Source organism: Mirounga leonina, unplaced genomic scaffold, assembly GCF_011800145.1.
Source record: "Mirounga leonina isolate KUSES-001 unplaced genomic scaffold, KU_Mleo_1.0 Mir_101414, whole genome shotgun sequence".
NCBI classification, from domain to species: domain Eukaryota; kingdom Metazoa; phylum Chordata; class Mammalia; order Carnivora; family Phocidae; genus Mirounga; species Mirounga leonina.
Window position 1 is genome coordinate 1,697,608 of NW_023270121.1, and position 12,130 is coordinate 1,709,737.

General features: G+C 46.1%; 1 protein-coding gene across 5 annotated transcripts; it reads left to right on the forward strand.

Annotated features, from left to right (window-relative positions):
- Positions 1-6,520: 6,520 nt before the first annotated feature.
- Positions 6,521-10,982, forward strand: ARMCX2 (armadillo repeat containing X-linked 2). 5 transcript variants are annotated; one of them, XM_035021435.1, is made up of 5 exons: positions 6,522-6,602; positions 6,849-7,274; positions 7,818-7,881; positions 8,210-8,282; positions 8,626-10,982. In XM_035021435.1, the coding sequence occupies exon 5, from the start codon at positions 8,755-8,757 to the stop codon at positions 10,564-10,566; it is 1,812 nt and encodes a 603-aa protein (XP_034877326.1). In that variant the 5' UTR covers positions 6,522-6,602; positions 6,849-7,274; positions 7,818-7,881; positions 8,210-8,282; positions 8,626-8,754; the 3' UTR covers positions 10,567-10,982. The 5 variants fall into 5 exon arrangements, with proteins under 5 accessions (XP_034877397.1, XP_034877232.1, XP_034877326.1 ...); XM_035021479.1 differs by having other exon boundaries at positions 6,574-6,602; positions 7,215-7,274; XM_035021506.1 differs by lacking the exon at positions 6,849-7,274 and having other exon boundaries at positions 6,521-6,602; positions 8,210-8,286.
- Positions 10,983-12,130: the final 1,148 nt, after the last annotated feature.

Sequence of the window (12,130 nt, forward strand, 5' to 3'; positions counted from 1 at the left end):
GTCCACTGTAACAGAGTTTGGGGAGTGAGGGATTTCCCTCACACTAAAGAGAAATCCCCACTCCCACTGGAGGGGGAAAGAGAGAGGTCTTTCAGTCCCTTGAAGAAATGGGACCTCTAGCCTGTTCCCTGGCAGCCCAGAGAAAGGAGTAGAAACTCCAGGTTGATGACCTGGATCCTACCCAGGGCTCCCAGCCTCACCAAATTCCTGTGTCCTCTATGCCAAGCATGGCACAGAAGCTGCCTAACTGGCCCACCTGGAAACTTGGATAATAGTTCTATAACTAATGTGGAAAGATATCCCCTTGTAGATAGAGTTTAGTTTAGTCTACATGTTTTTTTAGAAAATGAAAACCTCTAGTATTTTTTTTACACCTGAGTCTAAGTTTCATACCTGCTACATAAAAGGTCAGCAAAAGGGGAAGAGTATGATTATTATATCTTGTTATTATGAAAAAAATCTATTGCCAGAATGTTTGTGAGGCATTTTCATTAACTAATAAAAGGCATCCCCTGCAATGTGACCTGAAAAAAATAATTCCAGGATAACATATACAGTATGATGCAATATTAAACACACACATCTGCACTCTTACACAGAGAGACAAGGAATGGTAATTATTGATGGCTTATTTTTATTTCCTTCCTTACAGTTTTCTGTACTTTCTAAACTTTTTGTAGGCAGGATTAATGTCTTTTGAATCAGCTGGTTTCTTGTTCTGCTCTCCACCACAGGTCAGTTGGTATATGTAGTACCAGGTGCCAGCCCCGATCACCAGTCCAGCTGCTATCAAGCCCAAATTCTGGGCACGGCCCATACTGCAGCTGCTGCGATTATCTCAGGGGTCTCCCCCAGACTAGTGAGAACGCGTTGGAGGCGGGAGACTGGAACAGCAGTCAAGTGGAATCTAAGGGGCCTGGGTGTTTGGGGAGGAGGGAAAAAGGAAGTGAGGCGTTGGGCTTCTTCTTTTGCATCCCCACCCCACCACTAATGGATGGACCAGCAGACATAGACAGACCAAAGTCACAAGCAGACAGGAACAGGAGATGTGGGGACTCAATGCTCCGGTGGATGCACCAACACCGGAATGTGGGTCCAAGCCCCGACCTTCCCTAGTCCAGATCCAGCGTGTCAGACCTGTCTCCCACCTCCTCCCCCATCTCTCTGCTCCCTGATAACGGCTTCTTCCCCTCTGCCTCTCCAGTCACCTAAGCCAACCATTTCGGCTGCTGTTACGGCCCTGCCTTTTACAAGGCACGCAAAAGGGGCTGGGTTCTGGTGTCCCCGTGGGGAAACACAGGAGCGCTTCCAAAGTCAGCAATTGTGCTGCTACCCTCCACCCTCACTCCGGGGGCCTTCAATCAACATCCACCCTCACACCGACATACAGGAATCAGGAACGGTTTCCTCCTCGTCCTCCTCCTCCGTCCTTGCCCACAATCACGCCACCTCCAAGGAAATAGGGAGCTGGTTACCTGAGCGGAACTGCTGTCTGGACCAAGACTTCAGTACGTAGGCTTCTGGTCACGTGAGGCTACGTCACTGGTGAGTTCGGGTCCCAAATTTCCCCTCCTATTATTAGCAAAGCGGAGGGCGACCCGCCCCTTCCCCACCACCACCGCCGCGCCGCCCCGCCACTGTCGCTTTTTTTAGTCTTTGCACAGCCAACAAATGTGTTGCCTTTCTGATTACTGGAAGGGCAGCATCTTCTCCTGGGCTACTGGCCAATTCTACTGCTTCTCTGGGAGAATGGTCCCATCATTTTCTCTGCTCCCTCCACCTTGTTTCTTTCGGAATCCCTAAGGTTCTTGTCGGTAGTCCTGAAAATACCTGGAAATGGGGATGGGGGAAGGGGTGTCAGGAAAGGGAGCAGAAAGAAAAAATGAATTTTGTTATTTTCTTGTTAGCACTCTTCTGTTCCTTTTTTAAAACACTAAGTATGCATCCTTTTTATTATCAGAAAATATGATAGAACTATATTCATTTAAGAAAAAAAGATTCACTTAAAAATGACATATATCATAAACAATCATACTTACTGCATAATGAGTTTTGCACATGCCACTCAAATCAATCTTAATTTCTTCTACATCTTGTTACATGACAAGATCCTGATTTAGCGAATCAGAGGGTTTACAAATCTACTAATATGGTATAACCAAGTAAGCTTTATTTCTGGAATGCAAGAGAGTTGTTCAATGTTCAAAAGCCATTCATTCATTTATTCAACACATTTACTGAGCATCTACTACATGCCATGCGTTGCTCTCGATGCTGTGGTTACAGCAATGAATAAAACAGACCTCAATCTCTAATCTCATGGTCCTTACATTGTAGTCAGAGAGACAAACAACAAACAAGATAAATAAACAAAATATATAGTATATTATTGTTAGTGATACCTACTAAAAAGAGAAAAATTAAAGGCAGAAAGGAAGATATGAAAAGTTGAGATGGGTTGAACATTTAGATAGTGGGACCCGAGAAGGAATCACTACAAAGGAAACCCCTTTGAGTAAAAACCTGAATTCAATGAGGAATCTAAGTATGGTGATATTTTGGGTAAGAATATCCTAGGCAGGAGAACAAAGAAATGAAAAGGCTCTGTGAAGGCAACAAGCCCAGTATATTCCAAGAACATCAAGGAAACCAGGATGGCTGAGCTAGAGAGAGAATAATAGAAGATGAAGCAGAGAGATAAGGTTGAAGAGAGTAGGGTCTCATAAGTTATAGTAAAGACATTTGCATTTACTCTAAACATCAGGGGAAGTGGGGGTGGGGGAGAGCAGAGTTTGAACTTGAGGGATGTGTTGAGAATAGACTATACGGATACTAGAGTGGCAGGGAACCCAGTCAATCTATACACTTTTTTTTTATTATGTTATGTTAATCACCCAGTCAATCTAAATCATTCATTGCAACAGCAAGCCAAAGGAGAAAAGAAACCTTTCAATTAAAGTATTTGATAAACTTAGTCATTCCTGAATATTAAAAAACTGTTAGTAAAATAGGAATAGGAGGAAACTTAGTTTATGCAGTAAAGAATTATATATAATTTAACAAATCATTCTTGGTTATGTTAAATCAGATATAAAAGAAAATATCCTTATCTTGATAAAGAATATATCAGAGGATCTTCTGACCTGGCAGATTCCTCACTCCTTGTGGGCTACCAAGACCACAGAACTTATGACTTGGCTCCACTCACTGACATTATTTCTTCGTATTGCTTTTTTTTTTTTTTTTTTTTTTTTGCAGTACTGGTAAACATAAGTGAAAATAACCTTAGAAAAAAGGGAGAGAATAACCCTGGTAAATACAACTCCTTATTGACAATGTATCCTATTTCCAGTCTTTCTAGTTATGTCCTTCTCTCCCTAACCAGTATCACTTTTTGGTTTTTGCCATTGAGAACCTTGTTGGGGGCACTTCAGGTAGTAAGGCCATAAGTAATTTGTCTTTCCTAATCTATCTTTTTCTGCATTTTTACAACGAGCCAGTATTTTCCTAATCAGAAACTATCTGAAAATTGGAACTCAATGATGCAATTATTTAATGCATGGAGAAAAAGCTTGGATATGAAGACATCAAAGTGTGGCAATCTCTACATGGAAGTTTTATGGGGAATATTAATTTGTGTCTCTATTTTTTTTATATTTTTCAAATGCTCTATAAGGCTTTAGTAATTTAATTTTATGGCAAAATTGTCAACCTGAAAAATTTTGTAAGAGCTCTCCTCACTTTTAAAACATTTACTCATACATGTTTTAAAAAAGAAAAAGAAAAAAGGAGAGAATATGTCAGAAACAGCAAAGGTTACACTAAATGATGAAACAAAAGAGGCATTCCCATTTTCTTCAAGAATAAGATCAGGAGGCTCTCAGGCACCACATCACTCAACATAGTTCTGGAGGTTCTGATCAATGTAGCACATGCAGAAAATAAAAGAAAAAAAGTATAAATATTGGAAAGGAAGAAATGAAAAAAATCATCATTTGCAGATGATCATGTATAAATACCTGGAAAAACCAAAGGATCACCTGAAAACTATTGGAATTAATAAGATAGATCACAAAAATTGGCAGATACAAAATAAATATATAATAGTAGAACATGTTCCTCAAACAGAAAATTCCCTATCAGAAATTGCAATTGGACAAAGAATAGCATTTCAGCAACAAAGACTACTAAACACCTAGGAAAAACCTAACAAGTAATAGGAATTATTTAGCTGAAGAAACTTATGAAATTTGATTAACAAACATAAAAATAGATCTGAACAAAATGGAAACATACCATATTCCTGGAGGGGAAGTCTCAGTTTTAAGATGTTACTGTTTCTCAAATTAATTTGCAGACTTATTACAATTACAATACAAATTCCAAATGCTTATTATGTGTTTAGTGTTGCTCAATCTGGAACTTGATTAATAACCACAAGTGCACCTGCTAATATGTGCATATAAAGGACAACGGAAATTGTTAGCTGTGGCTGAGAGTGGAAAAGATATCACAGAGATCTTTCTCTATATACTTTATATATTTATTATCCTGAATATTTTTAACCATTAATATATGTTATTTTTTTCAACAGAAAAGAAAAAAAAAAAACAAGAGTTTCCTAATCTGGATTATTATATATAACACTCTCTAGGCCATTGTATCAGTTCTTAATATCTAGGGGAGCAGTCACAGACCCTTTCAGAAACTGATGAGGTCAGTGACCTCCATCCGCCTTCCCCCAAAAATGCACTTAGCTACACATACACTCACAAACAAAACCCTGTGTACAATTCCAGGTACAGCACAGAAGTGGTCAGCTGAGAAAGCCCAGTCTAGGTTAATCAGTATAGTCAGTGGGGAGACTCCCTGGGGCCCCGGCATACATTTGGCTGAGGGGGCAGCAAAGGGGGCGTGGGCTGCAGGCAGTGACCCTACAGCAAGGCTAGGTTCTCCCAGGGTGCCTGCCCTGTGGTGAGGAGGCCAGAGGTAAGAGGCCCAGCTGGTTGCACCTCTCAAGCCAGGTGGTAGCAGCCACGTTAGGAGCCATGTTAACTAAGGCACCATGAATGAGGGCAGAGCAGGCCGACCTGGGGGCTTCCCCCAGGCAGCAATCACTTCTTCATGGAAACCCACAGCTGCAGGGCTATGTGGGAACAGCAGTCCCTTCTATGTATCCCTGAGTCACATCCCTAGGAATTTGGGGGGGGGGGAGAAAGGGAAGAAGCCAGAGACAGTGACTCAAGTTGGTCCCCTGAGTAAAGGTGGCGTTTGCCATCTTGGTCACCTGTCCATGTGTACTTTTAGAGCGAGCGACAGAGTCAAGTGGCTGAATGCAGGGAATAAGAGGCTGTGGAATATGGGAGGAGGTGGAGGGTCAGCACCTCCCCCACCGTTGACAAAACAGGGGGAATTTGGCCATCTCTGCATCCCTCACTTGCGTCCTTTCCTTGGCCTAAGAGATCTTCTTTTTGCCTGGAGCTGAATCACAAAACTGGAACCTAATCCAGGGACAGGTGTTCAAAACTGTCATGGTTACAGCCATCAAATTACAGGAGGTTCACACAGCAGTCAGCAATGGTTTGGGAACATTAAATAAATGTGTTTCTCTAACAGAACAAGACAGGATCGTTTATTTATCCAACTTAAAAGCTGTCCCAGAAGGAGAAAAAGTAGGATATTATTTGTCCAAAATAAATAAGATTGGACAACTGAACATCTCTCCATGGATCAATTTACAGATCACATGAAAACATGCTTATCTTGTTGAGGAAAATTCCATTTTTAGATGTTCAAATACCTTAGCATGTTTTGAAAACTATTTCCTATGGGGCCAATAGAATTCATTTTCTTTGTGGTAAAAATTAACTAAAATTAATGGTGCCTTCCAATATTAGTGGGAAATCTCTATAAACCAGGCAGCTCGTTTTTGTTGCTGCTTCCCACACTGTGGTATTTTCCTCCTGTAATAATAAAGGGTGGTGATCTCTTTAAAAACAAATCGGAGAAGTGTTACAAAAATACAGACCCCATTCCCACTCCTTGTCTCCTTTCTGACACTCTGCCTCTTACCTATACTGGAACAGGGGCCCAACTGCAAGGGAAACGGTGGGCACCAGTGGATGGGGGATTGAAGGTGGAGCGAAGGGAGAGTGTCCAGTTGCCCAGGAAAGAATGAAACGAATGAAAGACACACACAAAAGTAAAACTTGCCAATAGCCCTCCAAGAGGATGCATCCCATCCCGGTATCTAGAAAAAGGCAAATTCTAACACAGGGAGAAGGGGCTACTTTTGGCCTCTGGGACTACAAAGACAAAAAAAAAAAAAAAAAAATTGAGCGACAGGACCTGATGTGGTGGGGTGAGGTGGGAGTGGGGCTAAAGGAGGGGGCTCATGCTCTCGGTGGGAGTGGAAATTGGGGACCCACGCTTACTGGCGATGCAGCTCTCACGTGACCAGGAGCTGACGTGGGCAAAGGTACTTAAAGCCCTGACTGCCGTCCTCCGTCCTCCTCTGGGTACCAGCTCTCTTGCGCTGCGCACTGCCGTGCGTTTAACCCAGGCGAGGAGGAGGAGGAGAAAATTCCCCCAGATCCGGGCAGGTGGGTGTGAGGGTGGGCATAGCCTGGCACTCCTGAAAGGGGTAGCTCAGAGATGCGGGAGTCTGAGGTCGCGGGTGCCTCTGCCTCGCCCGCTCCTGGCCGGCTTTCCAGATCCCCGCGCTCAGTCGCAGCTCATTTTGGTGGGCGGCGGGGAGGGGGGGGACCTAAAGACTCGGATATACTTGCGGAGAATCCGCTTACTTCCTCTCCCAGACAGTGTTTTCTGGTTTTGTTTTTGACACTCAGGCCCCGCACCCCACATCCCGTCCTGTTTTGAGAGGAGGAGGGAAGAGAAATAAACGTGGCAGCGCATATAAGGCCAGCGGGGTGGTTGGGCAAGGGTGACCGGAGGGGACGCAGTTTGGAAACAAGCCGGCCCGGCCCGTTCACTCTCACTCTCACTTTGCTGATACCTCCCCCGACCACCTCTCCACTTTCCCTCTCCCCCCCCACCCCGGCCGGCCCCCTGTCCTTTTGGGGTGCTGGAAAATGGGTGTGCCAGCCTCTGGAGGGGAGATGGCGGGTTTGGCGCTGTCTGGGTTTCACAGGAGGGGGGGACCCTGAGAGAATCTGGTATTAAACCGCTGTGCTAACTCCCAGACTGCTTTCCAGACACCTCCAACCCACACAGCCCTTCACCCCCGTTTATTCAGTCCTGGAAAAGGAGTTCTGGTACGCTGGAGGGAGACATGGCGGTTATTAGGGAATTTGGGTGGGGGGGTGGGAGGCGGAGCCCAGAACGGAGAAACAGTGGAAAATCACGACCCTCGAACCGAAAGGTCAGACATCGGGGCCCCTGTTCTGTAGGCTTATGCTAGGTCTGGGGGCTGGGGACTGAAGGACGGGTGGTCATGGGAGGAAGACACTAGATTGTTGGGCAGTAATCCCTCATCCCGCGTCCCATCCAGCTTTTGCTGCACCCTCGCCCCGCCCCTCCCGCTTCGGTGCAGGAGAAGGGGTGTGGCTGTGTGTCCCGGAGAAATGGCGGACGGGCGGGGCGGGGCCAAAGGAAGGAGGGGTTGAGTGCCTGGGGAGTCTGCGCAGGAGGGGGGGAGATTGGTGTGGGATGGGAGGGGTAAGAAGAGTTGAGGGAATTGAGAGGTTGTCATTCTGGTACGCGAATGCTAGAAGGCAATTATGGGGACTTGGGTGCTGGGTCTCCATCCACCGGGCTCTCAGTCTCCAACCTCTGGTGTCTATATTTCTGCCCTTCAGTCTGTCCTTAGGATGAAGCTTTCACTGAACTGAAGGAAGAGGAAACAGCCCTGAATCCTTGGAGGTCAGTGGGTGGGGGGGCGGTGGGAACTGTCTGGGAAGCCCTGGTGTGGGTATGGCAGAAACCAGAGCAGAGTCTGGGACCAGAGGCTCCTCTTCCCCCCATCTTCTCCCTCTTTACAAGACACCCTTGCCTCGGGCTTGTCCTTTTTGGTGCAGAGAAAGGGGTGTGGCATCCGCCTTCTTAACTACTGGTTTGAGGAGGAAGTGTTAAGGAGGGAAAGAGGATCCCTGAGAGGGGAGAACTTGGCCCATAAGGATTCAAATCAGGAAAGGAAATGGAATCCATCTACCAAAGACCCCAAAACACCCTTTCTGGGTTCTGTCTGCAGGTCTGTCTGAATTGGGGGCCCTGCACAAGTACAAGCCTGGTGGAAAAAAGTTAACTGCTCCTGCTCCCAGCAGGTTGGTATGTGCATGAGCACCATCTGGGAACCCTTGGGGGTGCCTGTGGTGGGGGGAGGATCAGAGCAACATCTGGGGTCTCTGCTGTTTTTCCTGCCCTTCACCAGCTTTCCTAATGTCCGTACTGCCTCTCATCCCCCATTTAGGGGCTGGGAAATTATGTATTGGCATTGGGTAGGGCCAGCTAGGGATGAAGGTATAGAAAACCTTAGACAGCCTGGGTCCTGTGTCTGGGTACTAGCTCACTCACCAAGCATTCTGTTTCCAAGCTCTCCTCTACGTAGGCCTGCTTAAGCACAAAGTGAGCCAGAGCCTTAAGTCTCATTTCTGTTCTTTCTCCCAGGTCGTGCTCGGCTTGCAGCCTGGGGAAAACCTGTGAGTCTGAGTGGAAGTGCCTCGCCCAGACGTGCACACATCCCGTTTAGGCAAGCCAGCTCCACGCCCTGGATCAGAGAATTACTCCAGCTGCACCATGAGCCGAGTTCGAGACGCTGGCTGCGTCGCGGCCGGGATAGTGATTGGAGCTAGTGCCTGGTACTGTGTCTACAAATATGCCAGGGGAAGAAACCAGACAAAGAAGAGAATGGCCAAGCCCAAGACCAGGGCTGTGGCTGGGACTGGAGCCAGGGCTAGAGCCGGACTAAGGGCCGGATTCACCATTGACCTGGGGCCGGGATTCGGTCCTCCAACCCCAGTCCGCACTCGGGCAGAGGACAGGGCCCAGGATGAAGCCTCTGCTCTGGACGCAGCTGGCGCTGAGGCAGTGGCCCCAGCTGCATCCAGTGCTGAGGCTCAGAGTGGGGCCGGAAATCAGGTCCAGGAGGCAGAAGGGTCAGGGGTTGGGCCTAAGGCTGAACCAGTCGCCGGGGCCACAGCGGCTTCCTCAATGGCATCACCCCCCGGGGAGGCAGAGGCTTCCGTGGCTGCAGAGGCCCCCACAGTGGCAAGGGCTCCCAAGCTGCCGGAAGCCCCTGGCACAGCAGAGGCCCCCGGGGGGCCCGCGGTGCCTCCCGGGGCGCCAGCGCCTACCGAGGCGGCAGCAGCTGCAGAGGCTGCGGAGGCTCCTGTACCCGCAACCCCTCCTGCCGCGCCAGTGCCTTCTGGGGCTGCAGAGGCTCCTGGGACTTCAGGATCCCCCAGAACAGCAGCACCCTCCAAGAAAGCGACCCCTGGGGCTCATACCGGCGCTATACCTAAGGCTGGGTCAGCGACTGGAGCTGTACCCAAAGGTGGAGCCAAGGGAACCAGGTCTCGGACTGGGGGCAAGGGCAAGGGCAAGAAAAACAAGGTGGAAGTAGATGAACTGGGGCTGGGCTTCCGCCCTGGGGATGGGGCTGCAGCGGCTGCTGCAGCCTCTGCTAATGGGGGACAGGCTTTCCTGGCAGAGGTCCCCGATTCTGAGGAAGGGGAGTCCGGGTGGACTGACACAGAGTCGGAGTCAGACTCTGAGCCTGAAACCCAGCAGAGAGGGAGAGGGAGGAGACCTGTTCCCATGCAGAAGCGCCCCTTTCCTTATGAAATAGATGAGATTCTCGGTGTCCGAGACCTCAGGAAAGTCCTTGCTTTGCTTCAGAAATCGGATGATCCTTTCATCCAACAGGTAGCTTTGCTCACTCTGAGCAACAATGCCAATTATTCATGCAACCAAGACACAATTCGCAAATTGGGAGGCCTCCCAATTATTGCAAACATGATCAACAAAACTGATCCCCACATTAAGGAAAAAGCCTTAATGGCCATGAATAACCTGAGTGAGAACTATGAAAATCAGGGCCGACTTCAGGTATACATGAATAAAGTGATGGATGATATCATGGCCTCCAATTTGAACTCAGCAGTACAGGTAGTTGGACTAAAATTTTTAACAAACATGACTATTACCAATGACTACCAGCACCTGCTTGTCAACTCCATTGCAAACTTTTTCCGTTTGCTATCTCAGGGAGGTGGAAAAATCAAGGTTGAGATTTTGAAAATACTTTCGAATTTTGCTGAAAATCCAGATATGTTAAAAAAACTGCTCAGCACCCAAGTGCCATCGTCCTTTAGTTCCCTTTATAATTCTTATGTGGAATCAGAAATTCTTATTAATGCCCTTACTCTGTTTGAGATCATCTATGACAATCTCAGAGCAGAAGTATTCAACTACAGAGAATTCAATAAAGGTTCCCTTTTTTACTTATGCACTACATCTGGAGTCTGCGTTAAGAAAATTCGAGCCTTAGCCGATCACCATGACCTCTTGGTGAAAGTGAAGGTTATAAAACTAGTGGACAAATTCTGATTGGCTATGTGCTCTCAAAAGACTTGAAGAAATTTCTTGATTTTCCAGTCTGGAAGCAATGAAAATTGAAAGTTACTGCTTTTCCACTTGTTCATGTAATAAAGGGATCCTTTCAGCTGCCAGTTTTGAATAATGTATCATCCAGAATGATGTTATCTGTGACAGTCTCCAGCTTTAAGCTGAACCATTTTATGAATACCAAATAAATAGTCCTCTTGTACTGAAAACACATTTGTGACTTTAATCGTGCTGCTCGAATGGAAATATTTTTACTGGTTCCTCTATGTGAACTGACAGTGAACCTGTCCATCGAAATAGCCTACACTTCTGTCATTTGTTTTGACTTGAATTTATCCACCAAAGACTTCATTTGTGTATCATCAATAAAGTTGTATGTTTTGACCGACAAAAAAAAAGTGTTCTCATGTTTTTAAATCTAGCTGGTGAGGTAAGGTACATAAGTACAAAAGGATTACTAATAGCACCTGGGCATATGTTCATTGTCAAATATATGCTGTCTGGTTAAATGAAGAAGTTGCTAGAAAGCTTTAAGCTGGGCTCTGAAGGGACAGCATGAAAAAACACAGAAGAGATTTCAGGTGGGGAAAATAGTTTGAAGATAGTCAGGTGGGAAATCCGTTCCTGGGGTAAGAAGGTAATCAATTTGCCTGAAATGGAAGCTGTCGGAAGAGAAGTGATGAGAGAAAAAAGTGGAAATCAAGGGTGAGGCAATTTGGGGAGAGATCCCAAACCCCCAGCTGAGACTGAAATACCCTGACATATCCTGGGAGTTACTGGACATTTTTGACAAAAGGAAAAATAATCTGGTGGCAATGTGCAAAATGGACTGGAGCTGGGATGCAGTTAGGCATCAAGACTGCAAATGAGGGGCACCTGGGTGGCTCAGTTGGTTAAGATCCCAGGGCCCTGGGATTGAGCCCCGGCTCAGGTCATGATCCCAAATTCCTGAGATTGAGCCCTGAATGGGGCTCCCTGCTCAGTAGGGAACCTGCTTCTCCCTCACCCCACCCCCCCACCCCGCTCATGCTCTCTCTCTCTCATAAATAAATAAAATCTTTTTTTAAAAGACTGGAAATGGGCTAGCCTGTGATGGGTATTAAAGAGGGGATGTACTGAATGGAGCACTGGGTGTTATACGCAAACAATGAATCATGGAACACTACATCAAAAACTAATGATGTAATGTATGGTGATTAACATAACATAATAAAATTTAAAAAAATAAAAAAAAATAAAAAGACTGGAAATGAGAACTGTTGTTAAGAAGTTATGATAAACCAAAAATGAGACGATAAAAGGTGAAATAAGGTGGTGACTATAAGAATTGTTAAGGAATGGTGGGAACAACAGATGCTTACCAAAAAAAAAAAAAAAAAAGACCAAGATCTGCTGCCTGACTTGGTTGTAGGTTGACAAAGAAATTCAAAGACAACCAACAGAATGAGAGAAGATATTTGCAAATGACATATCAGATAAAGGGCTAGTATCCAAAATCTATAAAGAACTTCTTAAACTCAACAACCAAAGAACAAATGATCCAATC